General features: G+C 52.3%; 1 protein-coding gene across 4 annotated transcripts in view; it reads right to left on the bottom strand.

Moving 5' to 3' along the window:
- Positions 1 to 15829, bottom strand: part of BMP1 (bone morphogenetic protein 1) — a 43363-nt gene that overhangs the window by 18174 nt on the left and 9360 nt on the right. For all 4 annotated transcript variants that reach the window (XM_024130818.3, XM_024130820.3, XM_024130819.3 and 1 more), the window contains exons 3-9: positions 13051 to 13215; positions 12748 to 12865; positions 12267 to 12445; positions 11419 to 11524; positions 9806 to 9930; positions 9195 to 9310; positions 1011 to 1113 (exon numbers count right to left, since the gene is read on the bottom strand). In XM_024130818.3, coding sequence (XP_023986586.1) covers positions 1011 to 1113; positions 9195 to 9310; positions 9806 to 9930; positions 11419 to 11524; positions 12267 to 12445; positions 12748 to 12865; positions 13051 to 13215 — 912 coding nt within the window. The remainder of the gene's footprint in view (positions 1 to 1010; positions 1114 to 9194; positions 9311 to 9805; positions 9931 to 11418; positions 11525 to 12266; positions 12446 to 12747; positions 12866 to 13050; positions 13216 to 15829) is intronic.

The following is a 15829-nucleotide window of genomic DNA, read 5'->3' as shown; positions in this document are numbered from 1 at the left end:
TGCGCGCCCGGAGCCTGTGCTCCGCGACGGGAGAGGCCGCGACAGTGAGAGGCCCGCGTACCGAAAAAAAAAAAAAAAAAGAATTGACTAGGGATGATTTGTGTGTTCGTAATAAGATAGGTGTTTCCCAACTTTCAGCAATGGACAGAGGGTGCTGCCCTAGGAATGTAAGTTATGACAAAGAAACTGCAAAAAAAAAAAAAAAAGAAAGAAACAGCAATCTTAGAAATGCTAACACTTCTGTAGCAAGAAGTGTCGTAATGACAGCTGCTTTGGGTGACTAATAAGAAATATTCGAACATCAGAAACTGGGGGCAAAAAAGAGATGGTTAGGGAGGATTTGTCAGCCTGCTTCAGGCAGGGGCTGTGAGACAAAGTTCTAACACTAATGAGCGGTCCTGAGCTGCTTAGGCTCACATCCAGATCGAAGAAGGAGAATTCATGTAGCTCCTCAGGCTCTAACTCTGTGTCCATTACAGCATCTTCTGTCCTGTGGTTCTGATCCATCCATCCCTCACTTACCCACTCCCCTACCCACTGAGACAAAGCATCCTGTGCAAACAAGTTTGGGCGACCGTGCCAGGAATGTAGGCCTCTGTGGTGCACCAGGCTGCACTGTGGGCACCCTCAGGCCACATCTCGCGGACAGAAAACAGAGCGTCTGAAATTGCCCAGATGAGGAAGAGAGCCTGGAGCTGAGAGGAGGGACCTGTCCATCTCCCTCTGATACCTTGTGTGACTCCCCACACCTATACACAGCCACCGTCTGAGGGAGGCCTGGAAGCCCATACTGAGGACCTTGAGGTCCAGACTGGGGAAGAGACTTGCCCAAAGTCACAGATTTAGTGATGGAGCTGGCAGCAGTGACTATACCAGGACTCCTGCTTCCCATGCTAGGGTGCTGCCCTTAGCCAAGTGCTAGAGCTGCGGGGAGGATGCAGAGCGTGTCACGTGAGTAGTTCTAAGAAGTACGCAGCCGTGGAGGAGGTAAGGCGGGGCTGTGCCGGTACCTCGGAGGGGCGCCTTCCTCCAGAAGCCGTCTCGGACCTCCACGTAGTCGTACCAGCACAGGCGGCTGCGGTACAGGTCCATGGACGTGAAGTTCAGGATGATCTGGGGAGATGGGGGAGGAAGAAGGTTACACCGCTGCCCACACATCGCCTGCTGGCCTCGCCCACCCGCCCCGTGACCGCTGCCTGCCTCGTGAGGCTGTTTGCCATGGGTTATAAATAGTTAAGTGTTCCAGAAAGGAGCTCCTGGCACAGAAGTGTCCCCCGTCCCCAGCCATCGGCCAGTTCTAGTCAGCATTCTTCCCAGATACCCCAAGCCAGGCCTCATTTAAAATGCACAGCCTCGTTGAAAATATGTTTGAGACCTGGGGTCTCATTTTACTGATCTCATTAGTAAGGAGCCGTTGCTTAGGGTTAAACAAACCCAGCTCTCTTCATGGCCAACTTAAATAATATCAATTACAGCATCTTTAGAGGGAAGAGGTCTCCTTGGTGAGAGGAAGGGCCCAGGGAGGCATGTGGGACTGGGGGCAGGGGGCGGTCTGAATGGGAATGAAGGGTCCAGAGAGGGAAGAAGGCCTGAGTTACCCATCATCACGTATTTACTGAATGCTGGTTCTAGGCAGGGCTCGTGCTAACCGCTGAAGGGAATATCAGGTCTGTATGCCTCCCAAGAATGGGTTGAAGGCACTCAACTATACTTCAATTAAAAAAAAAAAGGGCTTCCCTGGTGGCGCAGTGGTTAAGAATCTGCCTGCCAATGCAGGGGACACAGGTTGGAGCCCTCATCCAGGAAGATCCCACGTGCCCCACAGCAACTAAGCCCACGCGCCACAATTACTCAGCCTGAGCTCTAGAGCCCACGAGCCACAACTACTGAACCGGTGTGCCGCAACTACTGAAGCCCACGCGCCTAGAGCCTGTGCTCCGCAACAAGAGATGCCACCGCAATGAGAAGCCCGCGCACCGCAACAAAGAGTAGCCCCCGCTTGCCACAACTAGAGAAAGCCTGCACGCAGCAACAAAGACCTGACGCGGCCAAAAATAAATAAATAAATAAAAGAAGAAGAAGAAAAAAGATATGTCCCTGTCAAGGAACTTAGGACTTAGAAGAATAAGACATACGTATGAAAAGACCACCTAGTGAAAAACTCAGATTCCAGTCATACGAGCCTGGGTTTGAATCTCGCCTCTGCATAAAATGGTGCATAAAAAGAGGAAAGAGCATCTCACCCTAACACAGCAAAACACAGGTAGATACTGCCCTAAGCACCTCCTTCACATAAACTTATTTCAGCCCTTGAACTCATCAAATGTTCACCTAAGACTGGAGGAACGTTTGCTACCTCGGTAAGTAACAAGTCTCCCCAGCAGGGGGGCATATGAACAGGTAGAGAAGCACACTTCCTAGTAGGGAAACTGCTTCCTTAGTAGTTTCCGGAGTGAGCCCTGAAGCCTGCTGTATGTTCAGAGTCCAACAAGCAGGGACTCCAGAGAATGGCGCCCCCATCTGCGAGGAGTGTGCAGTGGGCATGAGAAGGCCCAAGGGGCCCACCTGTTCGGTGCTAGCTGGGTTCCCTGCTGGAGAAGGGGACAAGGGTGTCCATCTCCCCTGTGGCTCACTGCAGTGTTAGACGCAGACAGAGTGGAGGCCAGAAAGAAAAAGATCTCACAGGTGCTGGCAGTTGCTGTCTGCAGCCAATACTGCCGCTGGTCAAGGAAGATCTCCTGGCTCATGGTCACTTTAGCACCGATCCCATCAGAATTCTCGGTGTGTTTTTTTTTTAATTTTTTATTTTATTTTATTTTTATTTATTTATTTTTGGTTGCGTTGGGTCTTCGTTGCTGCGCGCGGGGTTTCTCTAGTTGTGGCGAGCGGGGCCTACTCTTTGTTGTGGTGCGTGGGCTTCTCATCGCGGTGGCTTCTCTTGTTGCGGAGCACGGGCTCTAGGCACGTGGGCTTCAGTAGTTGTGGCACATGGGCTCAGTAGTTGTGGCTCGTGGGCTGTAGAGCACAGCTCAGTAGTTGTGGTGCACGGGCTTAGCTGCTCCACGGCATGTGGCATCTTCCTGGAGCAGGGCTCAAACCCATGTCTTCTGCATTGGCAGGTGGATTCTTAACCACTGAACCACCAGGGAAGTTCCTTTTTGGTGTTTTCAATGTCCACCTGCACTATCCTTCCCATTTCCTGACCTTTGCATTCCCTAACCTCCTCTCTCACCCTCTCTCTGCCCCTTCTCAGCCAGCACATCATGCCCTGGACCTTGTTATCATCCATAACCTCAAATCCAAGGACCCCACTCTACATCCATGTGCCCCAATCCTTCCTTGCTCACTCCCTCTGTACACAGAGCTCAACGATCCTTCCAGTTCACTGCAACCTTCAATCTACTGAGCCTGTTGTACTTTCACTGCCTTTCACCCCCGTGTACTTACATTTCTTCTGACCTAGCTTGGAACCCATGGTCCATCTTTCATATTTTCTTTTGATTCACACATGAGTTTAAACATGTTTGTGTTTGGGGGGGGCCTTCATTAATTTTGTTACTCTGAGATGTAATTGAGTGAGATCACGTTTTGAAAAGTGCACTACAGGGGACTCGCCTGGTGGCACAGTGGTTAAGAAGCTGCCTGCCAATGCAGGGGACACAGGTTCGATCCCTGGTCTGGGAAGATCCCACATGCCGCGGAGCAACTAAGCCCGCGTACCACAACTACTGAGTCTGCGTGCTGCAACTACTGAAGCCTGTGCGCCTAGAACCTATGCTCTGCAGCAAGGGAAGCCGCCGCAATGAGAAGCGCACGTACCACAACGAAGAGTAGCCCCCGCTTGTCGCAACTAGCGAAAGCCCACGTGCAGCAACGGAGACCCAACACAGCCAAAAAATAAATAAAAATTTTAAAATTAAAAAAAACACGAGAAGTGCACTATATTACTCCTTTTTTTGGGGGGGCGCGCCGCATGGCTTGCAGGATCTCAGTTCCCCAACCAGGGATTGAACCCGGGCCTCGGCACTGAAAGTCCGGAATCCTAACCACTAGGCTGCCAGGGAACCCCCGAAAACTGCACTATATTACTCTTGATGATGATGATTAATCATCATTGGGAGTATTATTATTATTATTATTATTATTATTATTATTATAAAAATACAAGTCCTGGCATTTTGCAAAACTGAAGTTGAAAATCTGTTCTAACTCTTGCTATAGAGCCAGTGTCTTATGACCCAATATTTTACCTTTTTAGAAAAGACCAAATATGACCACAGAGGAAGTTTAATTCGCTATGGAATCCTCGGTGCACGGCACAAAATAGTTGTTTAATAAATACTTCTTGAATAGAATTTTGCTCTTTGGAATCTACACTTGCCCAAGTGTATAAAGATTCAAGTTTCAAGGTATTTATTTTGGCAGTAATGAAAGCTTGGAAAAACTTAAATCAGCATCCATCAAGAGACCTGAGGGGATGATTAAATAATTAAATTAGGGGCAATCAAGATGATGGGATGACAAGCAACCACGAAAGTGGCTGAGGTAGATCTATATGTGCTGACCTGGAATGATGACTGTGATTTACTGTTGAGTGAAAGGCAAGTTACAGAAGGCCACCCCCACCCCCCCACACTAGAAGGGTCTGGAAGGACATCCCAAGTGTTACCAATGCTTAGTTGTCTCTGTGGAGTGGGATTTGGAGGATGATCAAGGGGAGAAAATTCACTTTTTACCTTAGGCATTCCTATATTGCTCAAAATGTTTACAACATGCATACGTTATCGTTATCTCTAGCAAACAACAAAAATATCTTTTGAAGAGCTGCTGGGTGGAAGAAGGAATGCAGAGGGCCGAGTGAGGGCTCCCTGACTCCTAAACTTACACCCTTAACCCCTACTCCACGTGGCCTCCTTGGGCCTGCCAATCAATTTCACTCAGCAAGCAGCCCTGAGAACAGCAGCCACTTTCCCTTCCTCCCTGGAAACAACTGTGACTCTGTCCAGGGGGAATGGACTCAGGCCTCTGAAGAAGAAACCGTGCCCAGCCAGCAGAGCCCCACAGGGCCAACCCAAGACCTGCCACGGGCAGGAGGAAGCAGAGGCCGCCTCACGTGGGAGGAAGAGACCTGGGCTAGCAGTCCGAGGCATCCTACAGGGAGGCGCAGCCACGGCTATACTGAGACTGGAGGTGTCTAATTAAGAGTTGTAACAACTTCTGTCGTGTGGAAACAGCTGTGCGCTGGTGGCAGGGGCACTGCCCTTTGCCAAGGAAAACTGGGCCAACTCTGCCACTTCCTGGCCGGTGACTCCGGCCCATGGCTTGACTTTGTGCCCCGCTGCCTCTGTCTGACAAATGGAGGTGGCCATAAGGACGCCACTGCGGAGTCGGAGGCAAATGAGATGCGGGTACAGAGTCGCCAGGCGTGCCCTGCGCGTGGGAAGTATCCCTCATGCTTGTTGGGTGCTCTCAGGGAGGAGGTGGGAGAACACGCCGACCCTGGGGGACCTGTTGTCTGGCTTCAGTCAGATCTTAGCCCTCATTTAACTCCTCTGGGCCTCTGTTTCCTTATCTCTAAGATGGTAACGGTAACAGTACCAGCCTCATAGGATTTAGGGGAATTAAATTAATACATGTAAAATTTACGACCTTGTCTGACACGGGTGCCATACATACATGTCACACATCCATACGACAGTGTATGCCACTTGATAAACGTTAGTTTCACTCCTGGAGTTGAATTTGCTTAGATAGCTTGATATTGGGTTCGCAGGACGGTCCGGATCAGAATCCAGGAAATAGAGAGAGGCAAATGAGGTACCCGGGGAAGTTGACCAGGGCTCACTCATTGAATAGATCAGGACCGTAGAATGATACTAGCAGCAGCTAACATTGATTGAATTCCCACTATGTTCCAGGCGGTGCCCTATGCACTTTATGTACTTGTTTAATCCTCATATCAACCCCATGAGGGAGGTACTATCACCAGGTTCATTTTACAAATGGGGAAACAAAGGCACAGAGAGGGTAAGCAACTTCCCCAAGATCATACATCCAGTAAGGAGCACAGCTGGGAGTCAAACCCAGGCCCTCTGGATCTTAAACTTATACCCTTAACCTCCACTCCATGTGGCCTCCCCAGGCCTCCCAATCAATTTTGCCCAACGGCTGTGCAAATGCGCATCAACTTTCCCTCCGTGCTCAGAGCTCTACGCCCTTCAGTGCCTGAGAAGAGGGACTTAAGGGAGGACCCAGCCCAGGCCTTGCAGAGGAGGGATGGGAGGGGTCATCTCTGCCCAGCTGGGGGATGGGAAGAGGCCGAATTTGGGTTGGACCTTGATGGGAATGAGGGTGGATACGGCCAAATCCAAAAACATTTTAAGTTCTTATCCTCCTGGCTCCTCTGCAACATTTGACTATGGTCTCCTTCTGAAACCACTTTCCTGCTCATAAAGGAGTTCCCTTCGTTGCTTGGGAAACACTGTAAATCCTCTTCAGGGCAGCTGCTAATTACGTGCAGTGTAAAGGCTTGAGGATCCTCCAAGAAGTCCTCCAGAGTGGCTCTTTCTCCTGTTTGACACCCCTACGACTTGCACAATGGTACAAGGTAAGTTTTACGTATCACTTGCATGTCTGGCAATAAGCTGAGAACTGGTAGGCAAGTGAAAAACAACCTCTCAGGAGCCAAATAGATGTCAAAGTCCATCCGCTAACACACGTGGATTTATTTAAGGTTTACTGTCGAAAGAGTAGACTTTGGAGTCAGATAGTCCTAGAACTGCATGCTGGTTCCACCATTGCTACCTGAGCAAACTTGGCCAGATCTACTCCTGCACTTTAAGCCTCAATTCCCTCCATTCTCCAGGAGGGATAACAGTAGCTACGCCATGAAACGGTTGTGAGGAATGATGAGATCGTGCACGCAAGATGCCAATACTTTGGCACATAATTGGTAAGTAACAAAAAGTGGCCATGCCAATTTTATGATACCATCCTCTTCTGCCTCCCCAGCCTTTAAATGTTTCTGTCCCCCAGGGTTCCATCTTTGGTTCAGTTACAACTCTACAGTTTCAACCAGGACCATGGGTGGGTTTTACTTTTTGCATTTCTACAATCATGCATTGGTTAATCTGGAATTTTTATCCGTAGCCCACTTCTCTCCCTGGAGCTCCGGGCAGGCCTCTGAAAAAGGATGGGGAGTCTCGTGGGAGCTACGAAGGGAGCAGGGCCCAGGCACAGAGAGGCTCCTAAGGCAAGGCCATGTGCTCTCTAGAGATTAGGGACAGCCCATGCCAGCCCACAAAGCAAGGAAAGAAGAGGGTCCTGATCAAGTTGCCATATGCCTGCCAACTGAGCACACCGCCTGAATGGGAAAGAAAGTGATGCTCTACCCTACCCTGTGCTCCGCGGGGCCGGGGACTGTCTCGTGCACCTGTCCATCCCCAGGGCTGGGCCCAGCACTGGGCACCTAGTGGCCACACAAGTTGCCGAAGGGCACTTAGTTGTTGGAATGGGCCAAGGCTTTGGAATACACACAGTATTTCAATCACAGACTTTTATGTCATAATCCAGGATCTATGAGATCTTGGGCAAGTTAATTTTTCCAAGTTTGTTTTCTCATATACAAAATGAGGCTAACATTAGCACCCGGCCTATAACGTTGTGCTAAAAGACCTAACACAGAGATTTAACACATGTCTGGCCAATCATATGCTCAATAATCATTAGTTGTTATTATTATTATTGTTATCTGCGGTGAGATTTCCAAAGGCTGGAAACCCTCAGCAGAGGAATGAAGGAATCCAGGGCAAGGTCACTACAAGACAGTGAAAAGGACTGCAAGTTTTAACTTAGATTCAGAACAAGAAGAACAAGGAAGGGGTGGGTTCACTTCTGAGGGAAGATGGCAGAAAGTTAACCAAGGGAGATAGGGAATTACTCAGCTCTCGATAAAAGTCTGTCGTAAGTGAGGATGATCTTCAAATTATAAAAAATAAAATCAGCATCGTTTGGAAAGGAAATAGAAGCTCAGTAATACAGAGGGAGAGTCAGCGAGCGCCTCTTTAAATTGGCTTTTGCCTCTAGACTCAAAAATGACATCAGAGGACATTCAAATAACTTGCAGATGTGAGCAGTGTCTGTAATCTTGAGAACTCAGAACAAAATCTTTCCCAGTTTTCAAAAGGGGTTTGTATGCATGCGTGTACGCACATGCGTGTGTTGGGAAGGGGGTTTAGAGTGAATTCTGGGAATTGCAAACCACTGAGTTCAATGGTGATCCCCAATTAAACAGATGGTCTATGACCATTTCGAAAAGAAACACTTGACTACTTTTGGGTTCACTTGAAACAAGGTACATCAGACAAATCTCACTTCCTTTTTAAAAGGGGATTTACCAACTGGTGAAACAGTGGATTTGTTTTGGTAAGGCAATTCATCCATGTATTCGGCATTTATTAATCACTTCCTGTGCCAGAGACATAAAGATGACAAAGGCCTGGTCTCAGAAGCAGCTCATATGGTGGTTGGTCAATAAGGTGGTGACTGGTGGCTGGCTGGTAATGACATTTAGCGTAGTCATAGCTAGTGGAATAGTTTTGCCCGAAGCCTGCAGATTACTGGGTCAATGTCAATTCAGAGGGAGATCTTGGATCTGCTTTAATTCATGTCCTGTTCAATATTTTGATCAAAGGCTAGGTTCGGAACACCCAGAAGACACGCTTATCAAATGAGCTCATGGCAGAGTGAGGACGGCTACCTGCTGGATGGTTGGAATTCTGATTCAAAATGATCTTGAGAGCTGCTGGAATGAGCAATGCGACCGGTAATAAAATCTAACCCAGCTCAAGGTTGCACTAGGACATTAAGAACCAGGTTCCAATCAAGGGAAATAAAGCCTTAAAGCTGACTCTTGGGAGCAATAAAAATATGAAGGACATGGAAGGTCCAGGGGTGGGTGAGAGGTCCAGACTCCACATGAAAAGCCTGTGAATGGATCTGAGAAGCACTTAGAAAAATGTCCGGCACATAGTAAATGCTATTCACAAGTTAGCATTTATATACAACTATTAGTAGAAGCCTCTCATCATCCTGCAGGGTGAATGAGTTTACATTCCCCAGGTAGGTCACTCACAGCCACATGGACTAAGCTCTCCTGCTCAGGGGTCCTGGCAGAGGACAGGATGCTCAGTTACCTTCTCCCCAGGTGTGACTGAGATGCGCCATACGCAGTGCATGTGGGCGGAGTAGCCGTTGGGGTACTCGGGGGAGGAGAAGTTGCCCGTGCTATCTTGTAGGGTCTCTCCGCAAGCTGTCAAGGAAAGGAAATGACTGGGTTGCTGGCTGCAGGTGCCCAATCCCCCCCAACTTTCTGGCTTCCCTGCCCTGAGCCCTGGCATCCTTTGGGGGAGAGGAGAGAGTCTGGGATGGCCCTGTCCCTTTAAGATCCATCCCTTCTCCTTTCCGTTCTACCTAGTGCTGCAGGATGCCCTGTTGTCAAGGCAACATGGGTTCCAGAGTTAAGGCCAAGCTCCTTCGGAGGGCCTCACTCCATCTCACTCCCTGAGAGTCGCTCTGCGCCCCCCCACTTTCTGCTCCTACTGTCCCTCAGAAGACCGGTGGCTCGGCATCTCCCCACCTGATCCAAGCCCCAGTCTGGGTCCGTGACTTGAACACTCCCCCTCCCTGGGTGCCCCCTCCCCTGACATCAGGCAGCTCAGCCTTTTCTAAGTCTCACAGCCTCAACCTTCTTGGCCCCAGGGCCTGCCCTCCGCCCCACCTGGCCTGCCCCCACCCCTGCCCCGACCTGGGCACTTGTAGAGCTTGCGGGCCTGGGCGATGTCCCCCTTGCTGAGCCGGGTCCTCTGGCCGATGGGAGGCTTCACCCCATTCACCTCGTACTTGGGAACGATGGTGTCCAGGAAGATGCCCCTGAGGAGGACAAGCCCAGCCTGGGTGAGAGTCCGATGGGAAGGAGGGCGGCTGGCCTGCGTGCACCGAAGGTCACGACCCCGCAAGAGCCCAGACATTCCTCAGCAGGGTCAGGGACGGGTGGAGACACCTCACCCTGTCATTACACTGCCCACTGACCAGCAGCCACCCTGCTCCGTGGCAGCCATACCACAGGGCCTGGGGGAGCCCCAGGAACACTTTGGGGGGTCGGGGACACGGACCTAGGAGGCCCTGGGGACCCACCGGTGCTCCGGCTCAGTCTGGCCCAACTCCCAGCCCCGGGAGGGCTCCAGACCCCTAGTCAGTCATGTCTCAGCCCTGCCCGGCCCTGCTTCTGAGGCCCCCTGTGCTGATTCAGCCCTGAAGACACCTCTCCCAGGACTACCCAGGGCCAACACTTCGCCCTGCTGGCACGGCCTACTCCTGATGGCACCTGGGACCAGGCCAAAGGGCAGGCTCCACCGTGGCCAGACCAGACCCCAGGGACAGCCCCGCTAGCTCCTGATCCATCAGTGTCCCCTGTCCCCTCAGTTCCTGCCTGCTAGGTCCTGGATGTTTCCATCTGGGAGGGCCAGAAGGAAGGGGGAGCAGGCATCCCTCCACCTCCCCAGGGCCCCTGACTCACACCCGGCTGGGTAGAACTCAGCAGGAGGTGGGGTGAGATGTGGTGGGAAATGTACAGGGGGTGGTCTGTGGGTGTGGCGGTGGGATGACCTCACCCCCCCTCCTCGGTCTCTGTTCCCTCAGGTCTGGAGGCAGGAAGAGTGAGTCTAGAAGGAGCATCTGAGGAGAGGGGGAGGGCCAGGGTCTGGGAGAGCAGAGACAGGATGAGGACAGAGCCAGGCATGGGAAAGGCCAGGAGGGGGTGCGAGTTGGGGTGCAGGGGGCTGGGGGGAGGCTGAGGAGGAGGAGGGGCTGTTTCCCACACTCTGCTAAGGAGAAGCTGGGATGGGGAGGCTGGGCCACTACCTCTGGGGGCTCTGGCTGTGATTTCTGGGAACCTAGGCCCAGGATAAAGAGTAGGTGTATCTGTGCTCATGAGCTGGGGAGTGGGGCTGGTCCAGGGCAGAAGCCAGACTTTGTGCCAATCAGCCAATTATGGAAAGGCAGACCCATCAGAAAGACATGCCCCCTTTGGCTGAGGGTTGAGGGAAAAGCTCAGCTCCTTCGGGCGGATGCGGTTCCGGGACCACAGCACACCACGCGGCTGCACAGCAGCTGGGTTTCAGCCCCCCGGGCCAGGTGTGCCCAGTACTAGGCGAAGAACCCCAGGCTCTGCGAGTCCCGGCCCTGCCATGGACCCACCGTGGAAGATGACAGCAGGGCAGGCAGCACCCACGGGTCCTCTGCTCGGGGGCCGCAGCCACCCAGAGGCCCACCCTTATCCTCGCCAACGACCCCAGCAGGGCAGGCTAGTGCAAAGCGGGAGGCCTTCGGAGGGCAGGGCTGGGCTGTCCCATCTCTCACCTGGAGAATGTGTTCCGGGCATAGTGCATGATACTGTCAAAATCATAGGTCTCCCCCAGGGATTCCACCTCCTGGACCTCCATCTTCAGGAAGTTATACTCCTGCCCTGCGAAGACCAGGAAAAGGGTGTGGGGAGGTGGGAGCGGGCGGGTCTGTGCGGGATGCAGTGCTACCTTTTCAGGGTGGGGAACGGGGTCCTCCCTGCACTTGAGAGATGCCCCCCTACCTGAGGGTCTGGGCAGCTGCCAAGAGAAGCCTGGGGGAGGGACGGGTCTCCAGAAGAGTCTGTCCAGCTGGGGGCGGGAGGGTTGAGGACTTGCTGGAGGGAAGGCTCAAGGGAAGATGGGAAGGAGGTGCCCATTTCTAGAACCACAGGGAGATGAGAGCAGTGAAGAGTGGAGGAGGCCTGGGGAGAAAGGGAGGAGGCAGGAAGGGAGGGAAGAAAGAGAGCACAGTGGGGAGAAAGGAGAGAGGAGAAAACCCTTAGAGGACAGCATAGGCAAAGAGCAGGAGACTGGGTGAAAGTGAGGAGAAAGGCTGAGGCGGCATGGGGGATGGGCCGACCCCTCCCCACCCGCCACCCTAAAGGCCAGGTGGGTTCTGGCTGCTCCAGACAGCCCCTGTGTACAGGACCTGGACCTGTCCTGGCCCATCTGACAACTGATTTGCAGTCCCCGAGCTGCTACTGACCCGGAGGAGATGCTGCAGGGGAAGGGTCTGGACCCCAGGCAGGGCTGTGACTACCCAGCTGGCTGGGACTATAATGCTGAGTTGACCAAAGGCGATGGCTTGAGGGAGCAGCTCCCACCCTGACCAGGAGCCCTGGAGGGGCAGGTAGAGGTGCGTACCTGGCTGGATGTTCTCGCGCACGATGGAGACGTGGCGGTCTCGGTCGGGCCGCGTGTGTTCGTGCCAGAAGCCGATGACATGCCCCAGTTCGTGGACCACGATGCCGAACTTGTCACAGTTCTTGCCGATGGAGATGGCCTGGGGGCCCCCACCACGGCGGCCCACGTAGGAGCAGCACCTGGAGGGCGGGGCCAGCTCAGGGGGGCGGTCCCGAGCTGGGGGAGTGCATCCACTCAGGGGTCGGGTGTGGCTGCCAGGGGGGCCAGGGAGCGGAGGGGTTGGGGAGGGACCCGAGTGCGGGATGCCCGGACTGTGTGCTGGGGTCTGAGCCACATCCGGGGCAGCTCCTGGGGAGATGCCCCATGGCGGGAGGGGACAGAGGACGCAGGGCCGTGCCCAGATGGGACAGCTGCGGTGCTCAGGACAGAACGTGGGTTGGGGTGATGGCCGAGGGTACCGTGCCCAGGGGTCCCTGCTCACCCGCAGGGTCGATAGGTGAACACAATATAGCTGTCCTCGTCTGTGCGCTCCAGGAAGGTGACACAGGTGTGCTTCTCCCAGTGCCTCATGGCCTGCCGGAAGACTGCCCTCTGGCTGCCTGCCACGACAAGGGAGGCCAGGCTGTCACCGTTGTCCAGGTGGGTCCACTTCCACCCATTGCTAAAGAGTCAGCCATTGGACAGACAGGCAGAAGGTACCACTCACACCATCATGCACGACAGGGCTGTCCTGAAGCCAGGCCAGGGTGCGGGCTGCTCCCCACACGCCCGACATCATGCTCACCAGTGAAGTTTCCCCCAATGACAAAGGGGATGACCCCATCGGGCCACACGCGCTCTGGTCTGGACGTTGCTGCCCTCCGGCTCCGGGACCTGCTTCTCCATCTCCCGTGACTTTTCCTCTGCGGCTGCCCACTAGTGCTCTGACAGTTGAGGGTGGAAGAGTTTCCTGAAATTGAAAGAAGAAGGCATTTGGTAGCAAGGGAATGAAGAGCAAGAGGAAGCAAATTACAACCGATCCTCGTTATCTAGGGATTCCGTATTTGCCCACTCAGTACAATTTCTTTGTAACCCCCAAATCAATACCCTCAGCTCTTTCATGGTCACTTGCTGTCACGCACAGAGCAGTGAAAAATTTAAGTCACCCAACAGGCATGATCCCAGCTGAGCCTGAACAAGGCGACAGGCTGCCTTCTTGTTTCAGCTTATACTGTAAGTATCTTTTTCACAATCTATTTAGTGCAACATTTTTTGCATTTTGTGCTTTTTCTTGGTGAGTTTGCTGTTTAAAATGACCCTCCCCTTACCCCCCTGTAGTGCTGAAGGGCTGTCTAGCGTTCCCAAGTGCAAGAGGGCTGGGATGTACCTTATGGAGAAAATACCTGGGTTAGAGAAGCTTTGTTCAGGCATGAGTTACAGTGCTGTTGCCATGAGTTCAACGTGAATGAATCAATGCTATATTCATTAAGGTGTCTTTACATAGAAACACACATAAGACTGGGTTACGTATTAATGAGTTGATGAAAATGTGACCAGAGGCTTGCAGGAACCTAACCCTGTATTTCTCCTAGGAGTAATGGCTCAGAATTTGCTAATTCAGTGCTCGCAGTGACTTTATGGAATAACTGTAAGGTTATTCTATAACTCTATTCATAACTACCACGAACAGAGAGAACTGACTGTCAGTGAAAAAGAGAACAGCAGTGTACTCGTTTCCCCAGACCTGCAGGGGACCTGAGACTAGGAAACAGTCCCGTCTCAGCCAATAAACCTTCATATTTATGGAGCATACAGAACTTGATGTCCTCTTTAAGTATTCCCAAGTACATGTCCTCATTTGACACAGTAGTTCTCTGGACGGACTGGGCAAGTGTCACTATCTACGTTCGACAGATGAGGAAACTAAAGCCCAAGATCTGCGCAAAGTCAGATGGACCGGGCAAGTGTCGCTATCTACATTTGACAGATGAGGAGACTAAAGCACAAGATTTGCGCAAAGTCAGATGGTGGCTTAGTGGCGAGTCCAAGTTATCCAGATCTCCATTCTGCTTTCCTCTTGTCCCATGCCTACTAGTCCCCACTAAGTCAAGTAAGCCTTGCTAGTTACCAGGCGACCAGGTCACCCTCCAATGCCAGCTGCTCTCTGGGGTAGTTTCACCTTTACTCCATGGCCTGCCCATGCCAGGATCCTCCCTCCTGCCAGACAGGACAACTGCCTGGCACCACCAGCGTGTGCCCAGAACAGGTCCCAGGTGAGAATCCCCCACTTGGGCAATGGGAGGGTTACCTGTGAGCAGGACCACGTTCCAGAGCGGTGAGAAGGCTGGACAGAACCAAGACAGCCCAGGCCCTCAACCCTCCCATTCCCTCACACATTCACAAGTGCCAGGCTCGTTGGGGGTGGGGGGGTACTTGGACCCACCCCTGACCTTGAAGAGCTTTGAGTCCAGCTGGGGAGAGAGACTTATAAACAAATCATTGCAGTGTGGTGCGACTTGTGAGAGGCTACCAGTGTAAGCCCAGAGGAAAGAGCGCAGCAAACGGTGCCATGGTCGGGACTTGGGGACGATCAGGGAAGACTTCATAAGAGGAGCTCTTAAGATGGGCTTTCAAGGATGCGTAGAGTCTTGCAAAGTGGGATCAGGAGAGGAAGCCAGGAGGGACTGTGACGTGCAGCGAAGAGCCTGGGATTTGGAGTGAGAAGCCTTGGGCTCCTGTCCCGGTTTTGCCACTGACGAGCTTTGGGACCTTGAGCATGTCACATTACCTCTGTGACTCTCAGTTTCTACACAAATGGTCTCTGACTTATGATGGTTCTACTTACAATGTTTTGATAGTACGAAAGTGATGACACACTCAGTAGAAACCGTACTCCGAATTTTGAATTTCCTGGGCTAGTGATGGGCAGTGTGATCCTCTCTTGAGATGCTGAGCAGTGGCGGCGAGCCTCAGCTCCCCGCCAGCCACACCGTCACGACGGGAAACAGCCCATACGCTCACAACCATTCTGAACCCAGACCCCCATGCTGTTTTTCGCTTTCGGGACAGTATTCAATAATTACGTGAGGGATTCATCATTTTATTATAAAATGGGCTTTGTGTCAGAAGATTTTGCCCAACAGTAGGCTAGTGTTAAGTGTTCTGAGCACCTTTAAGGTAGCCTGGGCTGAGCTATGATGTTCCGTAGATTAGGTATATGAAATGCATTTTTTTAAAAATATTTATTTATTTATTTTTGGCCGCGTTGGGTCTTCGTTGTGGTGTGTGGGCTTTCTCTAGTTGCGGTGGCTTCTCTCTTGTTGTGGAGCATGGGATCTAAGCTCGTGGGCTTCAGTAGTTGTGGCACGCGGGCTCAGTAGTTGTGGCGCACGGGCTTAGCTGCTCTGCAGCATGTGGGATCTTCCCGGACCAGGGCTCGAACCCGTGTCCCCTGCATCGGCAGGCGGATTCTTAACCATTGCGCCACCAGGGAAGCCCTAAATGCATTTTTTTTTTCTTCTTTTTTTTTGCTGTACGCGGGCCTCTCACTGCTGTGGCCTCTCCCGTTGCGGAGCACAGGCTCC

This window comes from Physeter macrocephalus, chromosome 9, assembly GCF_002837175.3.
Source record: "Physeter macrocephalus isolate SW-GA chromosome 9, ASM283717v5, whole genome shotgun sequence".
Classification (NCBI taxonomy): domain Eukaryota; kingdom Metazoa; phylum Chordata; class Mammalia; order Artiodactyla; family Physeteridae; genus Physeter; species Physeter macrocephalus.
This window is presented reverse-complemented; position numbering and strand designations above follow the sequence as displayed.